The sequence below is a fragment of the Paroedura picta genome, chromosome 4 (assembly GCF_049243985.1).
Source record: "Paroedura picta isolate Pp20150507F chromosome 4, Ppicta_v3.0, whole genome shotgun sequence".
In the NCBI taxonomy this organism is placed as follows: domain Eukaryota; kingdom Metazoa; phylum Chordata; class Lepidosauria; order Squamata; family Gekkonidae; genus Paroedura; species Paroedura picta.
In genome coordinates this window covers 123189726-123207897 of record NC_135372.1, presented here as the reverse complement: position 1 = coordinate 123207897, position 18172 = coordinate 123189726, and the positions used below count along the sequence as shown (strand labels likewise).

Below are 18172 nucleotides of genomic sequence, written 5' to 3'. Positions count from 1 at the left end.
ATTAGGCCTTGTACCAACACGCCTATCAAACACCTATCATGCCAAAACGTTTGCTAACAGAAAGAGAGAGAAATGGCCACTTGTTTCCCTCTCCTGCCACAGCCCTATGACTCCCCCCCACCACACACACACACTTCTCAAATCCCCTGTCTCTCATGAGCTAATTGTGATGGGGGACTGGGATTTGCAGCAACAGGGGAGACTTCAGGAAGCTCCACTCAGATCCTAAGCCAGGGGTAATCCAACTGCGGCCCTCCAGATGTCCATGGACTACAATTCCCAGGAGCCCCCTGCCAGCGTTCGCTGGCAGGGGGCTCCTGGGAATTGTAGTCCATGGACATCTGGAGGGCCGCAGTTGGATTACCCCTGTCCTAAGCCTTCTACCATCAAGGGGCTGAGGGCATTTTTAGATCCTCACAACAACCCTTCTGAAGTAGATAAGTGACTGGCTGAAACAACCCAGGAGAGCCAGTGTGGTGTAGTGGTTAAGAGTGGCGGCTTCTAACCTGGGGAGCCATGTTTGATTGAGACACGCAGCCAGCTTGGCGACCTTGGGCAAGTCACAGTTTCCTTTGGGCTCTTCCCACAGAGCAGTTTACTCAGAGCTCACTCAGCCTCACCCCCCTCACAGGGTGCCTGTTGTGGGGAGAAGAAGGAAAGGTGGGAAGGTGGCTGTAATCCACTCTGAGACTCGTTCGGGAAGTGAAAAGTGGGATATAAAACCCAGCTCTTCTTCATAGCTGAGAAGTTATTGAAACCTGGCTCTGGTATCTCATTTCTCTCTACCACTTGTCACCTCCCTTCAGTGGGGCACGTAAACACACATGCACATATATGGAGGCTCAAAGCGGCTTACAATCTCCTTCCCTTTCCTCTCCCCTACAACAGACACCCTTTGAGGTGGGTGAGCCCTGATATTACGGCTCGGTCAGAACACTTTTATCAGTGCTGTGATGAGCCCAAGGTCACCCAGCTGGCTGCATGTGGGGGAGTGCAGAATCGAACCCAGCATGCCAGATTAGAAGTCCGCATTCCTAACCACTACACCAAACTGGCTCTCAGAGAAGAAGGCTGTGACTTCACAGCATGCACACGCAGACACATATTTTAAAAGAAACCATAATGCGAACTTCCAGAAAAAAGAACTCCCCCATATTGCTCTGAGTATGAGAGCGACTGGGTAGGAGATGCGGCATCTACTTGGAACTGTGGGGAGACTGGCAGAGAGAGGGCACCTGGGAGGTTCCTACCCATATTAAAGAAATGGCATATGCAACACTAGCACCAATTCAGAAGAGCAGCAGGAGCATCCTAAGTGTTTCATGGATCTTGTTTTCCAAGCAAATATCGAGAGAGAGCTCACATCCTTTGCTAGTTCAGTCACTTGAACAGCACTAGAGATTTTGGCATGATCATTAAGCCTCCACTTTGTTGGCCTCTGTTTCCAACCATCCTCCAAAGTCTTGTGTTTATGACTAGCTTGTCTTTGCCACTCACATGGGGCTCGTGCAGCGCAATTTTGGAACATCTGCAGTATAACAGGAAGAAAGTTAACAAAAGAAGTAGAAGGAGAAACCCTCCAGCCTGAATGGATTATCATCATTCACTATATAAAATCCATACTGCCTTTCTCACAACAAACCAAATCTCTGATTGGCCATCACTGGGGGTCATATTCCCAATAGGGTGATGGTACTCCCCCACTGATGGCCAGTCAGAGGGTCTTCCCCTCCCCCTCTTCCCGCGCGCCACTTCCCGGCACTTGCCATGAGAAGGAAGAACCGGCAGGAAGTAAGCTGGGGAGTTTGGGGTTCAGGCCCTTTTCATCCTCCTGGTTGCTGGGAGGGTGGAAAGGCCATCTGGGCGTGCTCCACTGCGTCATGCTCCCTGGCCTCTGGAAGGGCAGGGAGGGCCATCTGGCCATGCTCCACCATGCCAGCTCCGTGCTCCCAACCATGCTAGCCACTGGGAGAGCTGGGGAGGGGGCCCTCCAATCTCACTCCACCACACTGACCTCTCTGGCATGCCTGCTCTGGTCTGCAAGGCCCCTTCCAACCTCCCTCTGCCTTTATACAGAAATGGGCTTTCCTCCTAGTCAAGGCATAATTGCAGCCCAGAGAAGCATTCTCAAGCCGTGTGATCAACTCCATAAAGCCCAAAGAAAAGGTGATCAAATTGCAAACAGAAAGCTCATACACCTTTGTTCAGCCTAATCACGATACATTTTAGTCATGTGCTTTTCTAACAAAAGAGGCCCTGGTGATGTCAGCCTTTCATGACTAAAGTCTTACATCTCACAGTGGTGACTTCCAGTCTGAGGGAGTGAAACCAGTATGGAAAGAGAGAAAAAGGGCTGCAGGGAAACGGGATTAGGCAACCTATCCTTACATTTCTGCCTGCAGAATAACCAGGAAGCTTACATGTTGTACAATGCGTGATGCATTTGAAATATTCCCATTTATTGTGGGCATTCGTATTTGGCGCTATGTATTTAACAGTGTTCTGATTGCACTAGCATATTTCATTTCCTGCTCCAAGCAACTAGCTCTTCGTCCAATATTCTGCATCTTGGTTCTCTGTTCCAATTTGCTAGGGGTCTCATTTCCTTATATGAAGTTCTCTTAAGAACCTGTCTGTGGGTGCATGCCCCCAATCCCAATATGCTGTAGGACAAAACCTAAACTTGCAGCTTTTTCAGAACAGAAGTGAGGAGTGGCGGAAGAGAGCCTTTGCTCTCACGCTTGGCTTCCCAGGGTGAATCACAGAGCTGTAACAAGCGCCAGAACCTGAGGGGATGCAGGAATAGTACACCGTGACTAAAATAAGCATTGCATTCTTGTTTATGTATTTACCTTTTCCCCAGAATAAGTACAGGGGACACAATTTTATATTCTTGCTGCAGGATCAAAATTAGCTAGCTTTGGTGAACCGGAACCCAGCTGGAAGCAGGTGTTAGTCACATGGCCATGCATCTCAGGCACATGTGTCTCCCCGACAGGGAGATTCAGGCAGCCTCCCTCACACACTCCTCAGAGACTGCCCCTTGGCCTCATCCTGCTTTTGGTGTGGCCTTGCTTCCGTTCCCGAATCGGTTACATTTTCTGCTGCTGCTCTGAAGAATGGGATTTTAAACAAACAAATAAATAAAGTTTTTGCCTGTAGCAGGAGATACGTAATACCTGGTTGACCAGGTGAAAACGAGAAGGCTTTAAAACCCACATTGATCCCTGGTTCACCACAGAACAGAGTGGGAGAGTGAGGCTAATGCAGACAGTCAGACAAGCACGTGTGAGGGAAAAGGTAAATTTACAAGTCATCTCCAGCCATTATTATTTTAAAAAAGAAAGTCAACATCTCGAAATGAGAAAAGATCGTCTGTTTACACGGCTCACAGCTCCATGCGGCAGCTATGTCAGAAACAGAGAAGCCAACACTTTGAGGGAAAGGAAAGTGGAGAAGTAGGGGAAACATGAGGATGAATGGTCTTTATTCTCAGGAAAAACAGGGTGAGAAAATGGTACCAGGGGGGTATGTAGCTGACATGGGGGCATGGCCTTGAAATGGTGGAAGTCTTTTCTCCAAGGTCGGGGACAGAGCGGGGCGGTAGGGAAGAGTGCCTTTTAGGGGTAAGCCCTAACTTGTGGGGTCCCACAGGGGTGATTCTCTCCCTTATGTTGTTTAACATCTACAGGTGCCTCTTCACCAAGCTAATCTGGAATTTCTGGCTATGGTGTCATTAATATGCTGATGGCGCCCAGCAATATCAAGGGGCTTTTTGCACACCTTCAAAATAGCACAATGGTTGCCAATTGAAAACGCTACTGATTTGCTGTTATGCACAACGTCGTCGACAATCTGCCACACACCTGAAACCAATCTGCAAAAAGCGCTTCCTTGTAGCGCTTTCAGGGAAATCCCCAAAAGTGGATTCACCCTCCGGAAAGCGATACACTCCTGCAACCAATCTGCAACACTAGCGAAAAAGACCTGTGCGTTAACATTGTTGCGGTTTCTACAAAGTCCCTCCCCCTGGCTCTCTTCTCTGATCTTCCGGCGAAGCGATCACCATTTTTTTTTTCTCCGAGCGAGCGGGGATAAACGCACCAGCGAGCCTCTTTCAGTTTAGAGGCTTCCCCGGCTTCAGTCCCTCCCCTTCAGTCACTAAGCACAAAGAACAGAGAAGCCCGTTTGCTGATGTATTTTCCCTTTATTTTTTACACATTCATTCAGCCGAAAATCGGGCCCGTGAGAGGGGGGGGGGATTTTTTTTCCCCACTCGGAGGGAGCGTGGCAACGATCAAACGACAGCTCAAACACACCAGGCAGCTGGATGGGTCTCTCCGTTGCAACGAATTAACACAGATTCATTGCAATGGGTCTTTTTTTTTAAAAAAACCTTTCTTAAAGGGAAAGGGGCTGTTTGGGAGCATGCTAATGGCTGCCCATTGGCTGCTTGACGGCCAGGGGCGGGACGAGCTTGGCAATAGCGCTTCCTTTCTAGCGATTTCTGCCGAGACCGGAAGCCTGTGGGAAACGCTACAAAACGCAACTGGATTCCACTACAAAGGCAGGTATGAATAACGACGAATTCCACTATTTTAAATGGCGATTTTTCATTCAGTGACCAACTTGCTACAAAGATCCCGGTGCGTAAAGCCCCCAATTAATGGATGGTTACCCATCCACACCTCAGAGTATGCTGACCAGCCGCCAGGAGGCAGTAGTGGATTGGCTCAAGCAGAGTCAGCTGAAGTTAAATCCAGCTAAGACCAGGGTCCTCTGGCTGGGTCTATGATTCCTGACTTTTGATGGGGTCCAGTTAACAGTGGCCAGCATCCAGTGTCTGGATGTGAGCCTGGATTCCTCGTTACTGATGAAGGTCACAAATGCTACCCACCAGGCTTTCTACCACCTACTCCAGCTGTGGCAGCTAGCATCTTACTGGTTGGCACCCATCCTGGCCACTGTGACCCATGCAACAGTCATCTCCAGACTAGACTACTGCAATTTACTCTACACAGGGCCACCCTTGTATCATATCTGGAAACTTCAACTGGTCAATAATGTGCCTGGGTACTTGGTAGTGTATCTGTGCCTTCTGAGACCTGAAGAGTTAATCAAACTAAAGGAAGTGAACTGGAGTGTTTAGGAAACACTAAAGACAAAGCCTCTCATCTCTGGTGCCAGCTGGATAGGGGTGGTCCAGCTATCCTTGTGATGTTGGCCACATTTGATGTGGACGACCATGAGTTGTTAGCCTGCTGCCTCACCAGTGCTGGGATATGTGGGACAGCCCCTTAGTGGCTGATCTCCTTTTTCAAGCACCGGACACAGAAGGTCACTGTGGGGGAAGAGTTATCACACCCCTTCCAATTTCCGTGTGGAGTTCTACGTGGAGCAGTTGTCTTCCCCATGCTTTTCAATATCTACATACACCCTCTGGCCCAGCTGGTCTGAATCTTTGGGCTGGGCTGTCACCAATATGTGGATGACACCCAGCTCTATCTCCTGATGTATGACCACCTGGTCTCCCCGCTGATTAATTTGCCAGATGTTTGGAAGCCATAGCTGGATTGTTAGAGCAGAGTTGCCTGAAACGCATCCCCTCCAAAATGGAGGTCCCATGGCTGTTTAGGAAGGGATTAGACCAGGAATCACGGTTGTCCACGTTGCCCGGGGTGCAACTTAACATCTCACCCATGGCCAGGAATTTGGGCATGATTCTGGATGCCTATCAATGGAGGCCCAGGTCACCCAGGTAGCTTGCTTGGCAGTTTTCCACCTTTGTCAGGCACAGTTACTAGTGCCCTATCGGACCTCAAATCACCTGGCCATAGTGATCCATGCAATGGTGACCTCCAGGATTGATTTCTGCAACTTGCTCTACGTGGGCCTTCCCTTGTTCTTGATCTGGAAATTGCAACTGGTACAGAACACAGCTTCTAGGGTCCTCACAGAAACATCTTGGAGGACCCATATCCAGCCCTCCAGCTGCTTTGGCTACCAGTTGCAGTCCAGATCAAGTTCAAGGTTTTGGTATTGACCTTTAAGGCCATTTGTGGTCTGGGCCCCACATAACAGTGGGACCACCTGCTTCCCTATGTCCCCCACAAAGCTCTTTGCTCTGCGAGTGTGAACTTGTTGGTAATTCCTGGCCCATGAGAGGTATGCCTGGCCTCGACCTGGGCCAGGGCCTTTATGGTTCTGCCCCTGTCCTAATGAAATGAGCTATTGAGAGAGGTGAGAGCCCTGTCAGAGGTTTCCCAGTTCCACAGGGTCTGCAAGATGGAGCTCTTCTGCCAGGTCTTTGGTTGAAGCCAGGGCAGTTAAGATCTTGCCCTGCCCTGAAGGGGCTAGAACAACTGCCCACCCCCTCCCCCCTCTACCCGAGGCACTGATATTGGTTATCAGTAGTCCAAGATTCTAAGACTTCATTCAAAGTTTTTAAACTCTCACGGTAGAAACATAGGAACTGGAGTTTGTGATTATAATAAATTACCTCAGAACTTGAGTCACCTCAGACATCTTAACCCTGATTTCTCCTGACCTTTCCTCTATCCATTGAACGTTTTTGAACATTCTAAAGCTTCTTGTGTGCTTTTGTCAGAAGTTGACAATTAAAGATGGCGATCTTGTCTCTTCCCTCACGTTTCTGGAGTGAACCAGCATCAAAATATACTACTGTGACAGGGTAGGACAGCCATAAACCTTCACAAAAGAAGAAAACAGATAAGGGGCTGCTCAGACAGATAGAAAGGGGGGGGAAACCAGAGGGAAATTCCTGTATCTGAGTGAAGGAACAGGGCTGCATTGTCAATCCCTTTTCTGCCATAAAAGCTTGCTGGGAGACCCTAGGCCAGCCTCACACTCTCAGCCTAATCTTCTTCAAAAGGTTGTTGTGGGAATAAAATGGAGAGGAGGAGAATTATGTATGCTGCTTTAGGTCCCCAATGGGAAGGAAGATAGGTATGCAAGAAAAAAAACGAATAAATAATTTCCCCAAAGGGTACAGTTATTACAATGATTGCTGTCCTCTCTCTTCTTTCCTACTTCAGGTACTACCAGAACTTAACCCCAAGCAGCTCTTGCTCAGTAGCATTTTCTCAGTTATCTGGATACGGCCTTCTACTTGCCGCATAAAAGATGCCACTTTAAAGATGTTAATCATAACCTCTTCCCAGGTAGTCCGGCTCGTGTTTCTCCAGCAGTCTTGATGACTTATTTCTCTGTCAGAGTTATAAATTCCCACAGTGGAAGTCACATTATGATAAGCATTACTCTGCAATTTGCGTGCGTGGAAAATTATTCTAAATCTGAAGCAGCCACAGATGTTCTCAAGTGAGAGTCCTCCCTCATCCTGATTTTGCAGCTGCTGTTGACAGCAACGAGGAGATGAGAACATCCACATTTGGTGTCATTCAACAATCTGGCAGCACACACAACATGAAAGCCCAAGAAAAGTGTGGCTCGCCAGATTTTCACCTGCTGCTTCACACAGCATAGGCCTGCAGAACCTCTGACCCATCAAAGTGAGCGTATGAAGGTCTCATACAGAGCAAGACCAGCAGTCTATGAACGTCAAGATGATCTACTGTAACTGGCAGTTGTCTTCTGGGTCTCAGGCAGAGGTCATTCACCTCACTACTTGATACTTTTAACTGGAGATGCTGGGGTAGAACCTGGGACCTTCTGCAATGCAAAGCAGGTGCTCTACCACTAAGCCAGAACCCTAATTCAACCCTAATTTCACCAGCTGCAGCCTATCCAGGTTAGTGGATGTGGTACATGGTACATTCCTTGGTAACATCTAGATTAGAGTACTGCAATGTGCTGTATGTGGGCTTACCCTTGAAGACTGTTCAGAAGCTTCAGTTGGTACAGAAATCCTGTAACCAGAATGTTAATTGGAGTGGGCCATGGGGACCATATCACTCCCGTCTTCTAAAACTCCCTATTTGCTCCCAGGCTCTATTAAATATCATGACCTTTAAAGCCCTATTCACGCTCAGGCCAGCATACCTGAAGGATGGCCACTCCCGCAAGAACCTCCCCAATCTCTCCAGTCCCCTGCAGAGGCCCTGCTTTGGGTTCTTTGCCATCTGAAGCTAGATGGGTGACAATCCAAGGGGATTCTTGCCCGTCGCCTTACAACTTTGGACTCCTAAATGAGGGAGGCTCATTTGTTTCCACCCATCATTGATGTCAGCCAGCATCAGAAGACCTTTTTGTTAGGCTTGGAGTTCCTTTATTAACTCGTATATTGGCCCTCCTCTTCCCTGTTTGTATGCTGATGTGTTATGCTTGACATGTTTTAATGTTTGCCATCTTTTGAAAACCGAGTTGCGTTCAAAAGCTGGTATAGTAACATTTTAAATAAACTCAGCCCATTCTTCCAGAACCAGCTTGGGTAAAAATTGCTGAGAAAATGGGGGTGTGGGGAATGGGGAATCAGTGAACAGGGGAATTGTCAAGCATCCCTTTTTGTCCACCGACTTTGCTACAGATTTCCCTCTGCTACGACCACAGCAGCATTGAGAGATGCTGCCATAAGTTGCTTCACCTGTGCTGCTAAGCCAAGGAAACAGTTCTAGGCCAGGTTGCTCAACTATTTATAGTCTCAGTTTAATGTACAGAAGCTACACTTAGAAGAAGCATGCATTTGGCTCTATCTGAGCTACTATTCTTTCAGTCTGGGTATTTTCCTTGCTATCCGAAATGGCTAAGCCCCTCAAATCCTGAAAATATTCGGGGAGTCTCAGGACCACCAGACAGTCAAAGTTAGAGAGTATTTAAAGGGATTGCAGTCCCTTTAAATGCTTTCAGAGTTCACGTGCTGCTTGGAGAAGGCATCTCAAGGGTCCATGATATCTTTAACCCCCTTTTTATTGGGGGGTAAGCAAAGAGATAATGCAACACCTCCCCCTCACTATCAGCTTTCAGGTCAAGGAAACAGGCTCTGTTAAGCTGCTGCACACTTCTTGCGGGACAGCAAAACAATACAATTGAAATGCTAAAAATAAGAGTTCTTCTTATAAGAGTCCAGTTCAGTTGAAGGCAGACCCTGAGATTCTACTTGGGATAATGCTTGACCCCTGGACACTGGAGTAACTGGGACCAGAGTTTGACAAAGGTTTCATGCACATTACATGTGTATGCACATGAAAGCTTATGCCCAGAAGTATTCATTGGTCTTAAAGGTGCCACTGGACTCAAATTTCATTATGTTGCTTCAGACCAACACGGCTGCTCGTCAGACAGAATAGGATGCTTACAGTGCAAAACAGTGATCCCTGCATATGAAACAACCCATAATATTTTCCCTAGCACCTTTTCACAGTAACATGACCGTATAGTAAGACACCTCTGAAAACTGAGATGCCGCTTCATGCAAAAAGATTTCTGGCTAATGTCTTCAGCTGTTTTCCCCCAAGTGTTGGATGCTCATTGCAACCCTGTGCTATTAACTCATCAAGAACTTCCGGACTGCCAAAGTGTACTATGCCAGCAGTCTCTTCACTGTCCCTTGGCCTTAAGCTTGGCAAGGCTGCTTTCAGGCCACACTCTGTAAGGCTGAGCATGAAGAATTCAGTCCCGTTTCTTGCAGAAACCCTGGATTCATTCACAGTTACAGTGCCAACTGCTTATAAAAACAACCATGCACGCTAGAACAAGCTTTGTTCTCCACAGACACCCTCTGCACTGCAGGGGATCCAGCATCTCAGCCACGACCCTGTAGCTGCCAAATATGCAGATCCAGCTGGCCCCAAAGTGGCTTCAGAAGGCCAGCTTTTGCCTGCTAATCTTAGGGTGTGTGGCAGGCAGCCTGTTCCTAGGTAATTGTGCTCAACAGAACAAGCAAAATGATCTTGTATTCTGGCCACCTGCTTTGACATCTCAAGAAGATCAGAGAGAGGGCCAGCATGGTGTAGTGGTTAGAGCAGCCTTTTTCAACCTTTTGACTGTGGAGGAACCCCTGAGATTTTTTTTTTTCAGATTTCAGGAAACCCCGGAAATGGTGACGCGCTCCTTCAGAGAAGCGGGTGCAGCACTAAGATACAGGAGCTAGTGAATCAACTGATCATTTACCACTGCCATTCTGGAGAAAGAGACTAGGCCTGTAGAGCAACAAGGGAAATGGGCTATGGGGTAGTCAAACTGCGGCCCTCCAGATGTCCGTGGACTACAATTCCCAGGAGCCCCTGCCAGCATTTGCTGGCAGGGGCTCCTGGGAATTGTAGTCCACGGACATCTGGAGGGCTGCAGTTTGACTACCCCTGCCGCTATAGTGACCTCTAGTGATGTCAGTGGCCATCCATACTTCTGAGAAAGGTTGCGTAACCCCGAGGTTCCCTGGAACCCTGGCTGGGAATCCCTGGGTGTCAGACTAGGACCTGGGAGAACCAGGTTCAAATCCCCATTTTGCCATGGAAACTTGCTGGTGACCTTTGGCCTGCCACCCACCCGCAGTCTCACCTCACAGTCTGACGAAGGGTGCTTGCACTCGATAGCTCACGCCTTGAATAAATCTCTGTTGGTCTTAAAGGTGCTACTGGACTCTCTGGTTTTATTGTGCTACCTCACAGGGTGGTTTTGAGGATAAAATGGAGGAGAGGAGAATGACATATGTTTGCTCGAGTCACCACTGGGGAGAAAGGTGGGGTATAAATGAAGTAAATAAATACAAAACAAATAAGTTGCACAAGCAATTCTCCCTTCCGATGAGGCTTCATTTTTTTATTTCTTTCCATCATATTTTAAGCAAAGCAAACCGAGCACCAAACGCAGGATTGTGAAAATGCTCAATGCAACCTCGGTTGCCTTCTGAGTCATGAGAACTAATCACAGCTGATTCATGTTCCGCGTAAACCTGGTTTATCAATGGGCTTCCCCACTTCCTCACTCCCTGCCCCCCATATGTACACAGGAGTGACTGAACCCTCCCTGGAACAAAACTGAACACACTGGCTTTCTTTACCCACCTCTTTTTGAGGGATGGATAAGTGCATTAAAAACCAACGCTTGATAGAGACTATAAAAAAAGGCTTCTATTGCAAAACATGCTTTTTCTTTCCTCTTTCACATTATTAAAAGACCCTCTCTGGCTTTGTTTGGACTAACACTGGAGCACAATCCATAAAACAATCAATATTAGGGTGGTGAGATTTCCCATTTAACTTCAAAGGCTGACGGAATTAAAGCATTCGGCATCGTTTTCAGGAACTCTAGAACCTGGTTTTCCGGTCTATTTTATTACAAGCCAGGCATGCTTTACGCTGTTAAAGGCGGTGGGACAGAAGTAAACGGAAAGTAGGAGAAAAGGTAATTTCCCAAATATGGTTTCATTTCGTTCACATCATATTTTTCTTCTGTGGAGCCCAGAGTCAGTGCTGGTTCCAGATTTCGAGGGGCCCTGGGCAAAGGTGCTCAGCCACTCCCACTCCCACCCCCACCACTGGAACTCCCACCCATACCTCCTATTTTTGCTCCCACCCACATATCCCACATCAGACTGCATCTTCTCCTTGCCTGCACATAACCACCACCCACATTCCATGCCCTTTCCTCAGTGACACAGAGCAGTCCATGTGGCTGAGAGTGCCACTGCTATGGCCACAATGAGCACTAATCAAACACACTTCCCTGGTTGTGATGGACAGCACAGATAGACAGCAGCTCAGGAGGTGGAAGACTTGCAAGGAAGTAGGAGAAGGAAGGGTGTGCAGGCAGGTGGCAGAAGAGGGGTGCAGGTGGGCATTAGAATCCCTGATCCCTGGCCGACAGCCCCAACTCAAATTATACTGCCTCCTAGAGATCCTGACACAATAGCATGGCATGCAGAAAGTCCCAGGGGCAACGGCACGATTAACCATTCCTAATTGTGAATCAGCCACAAGACACGACTAACCATCCCTGATTGTGAACCAGCCACAAACTTTCCCCTCCAAACTGAGTTGGCAAGAAGTTCTCTTGGCTACTGTGGTGTTCTGATTTCTCAGACACAGTGATGAATCCATGAGCAACTCCAGGCCCATGAAGCTAAGGGAGGAGAGTAACATCCATGGAACCTAGGATGGGTTTACCTTCAAGGTGGCTCCTAAAGACCTCAGGCCCGTTGAATGCCGTGCCAGCTTCAGCACCCGGAATATCCTCATGAGACGGAACACCTGCACCACCTTGCCCAGGTTCCCTAGCTCTGGCTCCTTCCCCACGGTCACATCCACCAAGAAGTTGAAGTAGAAAGGCAACACCGAGACAATGTCAATCAGATTCAACGGATGTTTGAAGAACTTCTTCAGGTTGGGCGCCAGCAGCAAACGGGCCATCACTTCGAAAGTGAACCAGGAGATGCAGAAGTACTCCAGGTATTCCAGCACAGGGTCATCCGTCGCATTGCCATTCTCGTCCACCAGCTGATATTCCTCCATGCTGTGGATGCACATGGCTGCTATGGAGACCAGCACCACACTGATGGACACAAAGCTGAAGAGTTTACTCGGGATGGAGTAGCCGGGATTCTCCATGGTGAGCCAGAGGCGCTTCCGCAGACTGCCGCACCGCAGAGTGGTGTAGTGCAGGAGGTCATGGTTGAAATCAGAAATCTCATCTGGGGAGGTGTCCACGCTGCTGACCTCACTCTCCTCATCCCAGTTGTGATGGCGGCTCTCCAGTTTCCGTTCATGGTAGCGGTAGCTGCAGCAGGAGTCCAAGAAAAACTCGTTGATGCCCCAATACTCGATCTCCTGGCAGAAGGAAAAGACGCACAACTCTTCCATAACATGGAGCTTGCCGGTTTGGTAGAAATGAAGTACGTACAGGAAGAAACCGGGGTTTCGGTCGAAATAGAACTCCCTGGCGCTCACGTCGTAGTCGTCACAGAGTTGTAGGATGGACTCCTCGGAGTCGCAGGAAAGCAAGCGCCCGAGGCGGGTGTCGGGAAACTTGGAGAGGGCGCTTGAGCTCAGCCTTCGTTTCAGACCCCCAACGTTGATGTTAATGACCCCGTCCTCAAATGCAGGGTTCCAGTACCGTGGTGTCTTGTTGACCATGATCAGAAAAGCAGGGGCTAATTGGACCTGCAGCTAACACGCCGGGAGGGAAACAAAAAGTAAAGATTTTTTCGGTATGATTCCCCAGTGGAAACTAAAGCATCTAAATTGGGAAATACAGACACAGATGCTTGGAACGTGTGTGGAAAAGCACCTGTATGGTTAAGCATACTTGTGTTTCCCTTTGATAGTCATAAATCAGGCAAGTTTTTTCCTTGGCCATGCCTACCTGCCACACCCCCCCCCCCAGAAATGACATGTCACCAGGAGTGACATCACTTCCTGTGTTGACAGGCAGGCTCCAGGAAGACTAGGGAGGGGGGGAGAGACAGGATGTGGTTTAAGACGGGAGTAGGTGTGGAGGCTGTGTATCCCCCCAGGTACTGAAACCAGAGAGGAGTCACTCACACTTGGGAGGGGGAACAATGGAAGCGGCTGAGTCCATTAGGGCAGGAGGGGACCCCCTCCGGAGCTTGGCCATGGGCTCTGGTTGGGGATCCCTGCTCTATGGCATTTATGGAAGTTGGACTGTACAGCAACTGAAGTTCCTTCCCTCCCAAAATGCTGCCCTGTTCAGTTCTGCCTCCAAAATCTCCAAGCTGGAGAGGGCAGTTGCCAGTGGAGAATGGCAAAGACCAGGAAGGGAAGACTTCAGCTTCTCCTGCATGTTGCTTTCCTGTTGCAACCCCCTTGCCCTTCCCCTCATCCTGTTTCTACGGCTTAGGTCCCCTGGAGCCTTCCAGAGGACAGAAGGATTTCTGCGTGCAAAGCACAGCTTTCTTGCTTCCCCTGCTACAGTCTGAATTGTCCCTGAAAAATTTGTTCTTAGGGGAAAAGGGACCTCCAGGAACATGATTTGGAAACTGGGCTTTTGCAGGCTGCCACAAGACAAGGGAGGCTAGAAAGTTGTGCTTTGTGCAGAGAAATCCTTCTTCGAGGGAGACACTCCAAAGGATCTGAGCCTATATCCGGAACTCTGCAGAAGGAGAGTACAAAGCAGTTGTGGCCTGCAGAAATACAATAGGCATAGAAGGGTTATTTCAGGCTCCTCCTTCTTCTTGTATCTGAAGAGGTCTGGCTGCACACGAACGCTAATGCCTTGAATAAAACTTTGTTGGTCTTAAAGATGCCACCAGACTCAAACTTTGTTCTGCTGCTTCAAACCATCACAGCTGCCAAACTGAATCTATCTTCCCTTCAACATTGGTGCAATTTTTCAAAAAACATGTGTCCCAAAGCAAGTTTGGGGAAGTTCTCGGCAATGCGGGGATGGGGAACATGGGAAGGTCTCTATGACATGACAGTGCTGTGCGGAAACTGGGGAAAAGACCTTTGGTCACTGAACTAAGGTGGCAAAAGGCACCACTGCAAGCAGAAGAGGGCTGTCCCCCAAAGTAAGGGACAACAGAGTCACCGCCCAGTACAACCCCCTCCGGGTGGCCCTTTGCAGCCCTGATGGCAGCAGAGAAGCTTTCTCTTCACAGAGAACACCCCTGTTGCTTGGCCTTTTTAAGGAACATCTACCAAGGGACTGGACTCAGCAAACCAAAAGCCATCTGTGGTCCAGCCGGTCACTCTCCCATTTAATTTGTGTCAAGCCTGGGCAGAAAGGAAACCTTTCCTGACAACGCAAGGGGAATGCATGATGCCGAGCCATACATCAAGGGCTGCCTGCTGTGCCTGACTTTGGCGGCTTTATTAACAGACTACAAAATACCAAAAAGCCATGGTGGTGGCTGGGGGGGTGGGAGGGACTGTAGACCTCCAAATGCACGTATCTGTACAAATAAATGTTAGAAAGAGAAAGAAAGAGAAAGAGTTGGTTCTTATATGCCGCTTTTCCCTACCCGAAGGAGGCTCAAAGCGGCTTACAGTCGCCTTCCCATTCCTCTCCCCACAACAGACACCCTGTGGGGTGGGTGAGGCTGAGAGAGCCCTGATATCACTGCCCGGTCAGAACAGTTTTATCAGTGCTGCGGTGAGCCCAAGGTCACCCAGCTGGTTGCATGTGGGAGAGCGCAGAATCGAACCAGGCTCGCCAGATTAGAAGTCCGCACTCCTAACCACTACACCAAACTGGCTCTCATTATGGATGAGGATCTCATTATGGACTTCCAAAGCACTGGGGTTAATGTAGCAGAGTCTTATCCAGTATTCGAAGCATGATACAGAATGCTGTAAATAAATCTCCCAAGAGGTAGACTGCAAAAAAGGTCACCTTACATTTATTCAAGTAGATCCAGTTCACTTTCACATTGCAGTTGTAAGGAGAGAAGCCTAATCTTAAGAGTATTTCCCCTACTGCAAACGGCCAGCTCGTCTGGCAGCATGTGTGTGGAAGTACGAAGGCATTGTGGCTCTACAGGAGAGACCAGCAGAGACATGCGTCTCCGTAGAAGGCCATGTGGAGAGAGTGAGAGGATAAAGTAAGAGAGGGAGGAAGGGTCAGAGGGCAGCTCCCAGGTTAAGACAAAGAAAGGCATCCAGATCAAGGAGGTGACACCTTAGGGCAGGGGTAGTCAAACTGCGGCCCTCCAGATGTCCATGGACTACAATTCCCGTGAGCCCCTGCCAGGAATTGTAGTCCATGGACATCTGGAGGGCTGCAGTTTGACTACCCCTGCTAGGGTGATGTAGCACCCCCCAATGTCCAGGCATGCAGAGGTTTCCCCTCCACCACAAAGACCATGTGAACATACAGTATCGTGTTCCATCTCCTTTTTGTATCATTCACATTAAGAATGAGGAACGAGCATCACTCAATGCTCAAACTCATGTTTTGCATATGTAAGATCCTTGGTTCATGCATGGTTGTTTTCCCCCTCTCCAAAAAAGAGATAGAATCATAGAGTTGGAAGGGGCCATACAGGCCATCTAGTCCAACCCCCTGCTCAACGCAGGATCAGCCCTAAGCATCCTAAAGCATAAAGTGTGTATCCAACCTTTGCTTGAAGACTGCCAGTGATAGCAGTTCTCTAGAAAAATACTGACTTATAAGGGCCAGTTGCCTGACGCAACACAAGCCAGCTTTGTATATCCGTAAGCCGTCAGTCACATATCATGGAGTGCAAAGCCCAAAACTCTGTGCCAGAAAAGTAATTCAGCCATCATTAATTAAAACTATTTATAAAGCCCTTTGGCTGCTGGATGGGAAGAACAAAACGTAAGAACCGGGAATCATTAAGATCGGAGTCGTAACTCCTGAAGAAGGCTCAGCCCGGCAATGGTAATTCATTCTCAGGTTAGATGACTGCCATGAGCTCTACACGGGGCTCCCTTTGAAAACTGCTCAGGGGCTGCCGATGTTTCAAAATGTAGAAAGACGGGTGGCTGCTGTTAAGTTACAGACATGACATTTGGGCAGTCTTAAAAAACTATGCAGGCTGCTAAATTGTTTCATGGCGCAAGTCACAGTGTGGGGCCTCATCACCAAAGCCCCAAATGGTCTGAAACCAGCTGGATACTATGAAGAACTACTGCCACACACATAAGCCTGCCATTCAGCTTTGATCTTCTATGGGGCTGCCTGTTTTCTGTGCCCCAGCCTTCAGAGGTAAAGAGGGACAGTGCTAAGCTGAGATAAGAATTGCCTTGATGCTGAAAATCCTTCTTAGGATCAGCTCACCTGGCTCCCCAGTTCCTTAGCTTTAGGCACCAGATGAAAATGTTAATACGCTCCAGCCCTTTTTAATCCTGCTGCCTTTCTCATCCCAGATTATTTTTGTTATTTTTGTCAATAAAAACTGCAGAGGCTGAATAAAGGCTTCACAGAGCTTGAGATTGTTTCTGAGTTTGCAGCTGGTGTTTGTCAACTAGTTGTTGATGCTGGTTGGAAAGTTCTATCCTCTTCAGTCCCTTCAAAATTCTAAGCCAGGGGTAGTCAAACTGCGGCCCTCCAGATGTCCGTGGACTACAATTCCCAGAAGCCCCTGCCAGCGAATGCATTCGCTGGCAGGGGCTTCTGGGAATTGTAGTCCACGGACATCTGGAGGGCCGCAGTTTGACTACCCCTGTTCTAAGCTCTGCGGGGGTCTAGTTCACTCACACACACACACACACACAACTCACAACAATGGTGCCTTTTCACCAACAAGACCATAATGGTGCCTTATCATCTCAGGAAACCTATTTCTGGATCAAGCTGAGAAAAATAATCTCCTGGTCATGGCAGTGGAAAAAGCAGTCAACTGGAAAAGATGTTTTGTTTCCCTTTTGCTGGGAAAAAAAAATCAAGAAAACTCTCCTAATTCAGGTCAGAAAACTTGATGTTCCTCACTGATTTGGAGCTGCAGTGCTGAGGAAGGAGGATTTAGTTCCTCGTCCCTTAAAAAAACCTCACATTCCAGCAGCTGGTTGACCTGGAAGACAACATAGTCGTATGCCTTTATGAAGGGTTGCCAACCTCCAGGTGGAGGCTGGAGATCTTCCACAGAGATCAGTTCACCTGGAGATCATGGCCATTTTGGACGTTGCACTGTATGGCAGGGGTAGTCAACCTGTGATCCTCCAGATGTTCATGGACTACAATTCCCATGAGCCCCCGCCAATGTTTGCTGGCAGGGGCTCATGGGGATTGTAGTCCATGAACATCTGGAGGACCACAGGTTGACTACCCCTGCTCTATGCCATTATCCCTTGCTGAAGCCTTTCCCTTCTCAGGCTCCACCTCCCAAATCTCCAGGTATTTCCCAATCTAATGCTGGCAACCCAACCTATATGCATAGAGCAGTTGGGGGGAGATCTGACATCAAGAAAATGGCATGGGGGGAATCATAGAGTTAGAAGGGACCTCGTGGGTCATCTAGTCCAACCCCCTGCACTATGCAGGACACTCACAACCCTATCGCTCATCCCCTGTAACTTCACAGAATCAGACTCTTTGTCAGACGCCAATCCAGCCTCTGTTTAAAAATTCCCAAAGATGAAAACCCACTACCTTCCAAGGAAGCCTGTTCCACTGAGAATAACCCTCTTCCCCCTGTGCCATGCTTCCAGCCCTAACTGGGTTCTCTCTGGCTGCTTGTAGTCATAATAAAGAACTGGCAGATTCTACATTTACGCTATTGGTTATACATGGGTTATAAATAGAACAAAGGGCATTAGGAGAGCATCATACTTTAACACAG

General features: G+C 48.4%; 1 protein-coding gene across 2 annotated transcripts in view; it reads right to left on the bottom strand.

Moving 5' to 3' along the window:
- KCNS1 (potassium voltage-gated channel modifier subfamily S member 1) overlaps positions 1–18172 on the bottom strand; it is a 53874-nt gene that overhangs the window by 17731 nt on the left and 17971 nt on the right. For both annotated transcript variants that reach the window (XM_077335475.1, XM_077335476.1), the window contains one exon: positions 12081–13079. In XM_077335475.1, the coding sequence (XP_077191590.1) occupies positions 12081–13079 (999 nt within the window). The remainder of the gene's footprint in view (positions 1–12080; positions 13080–18172) is intronic.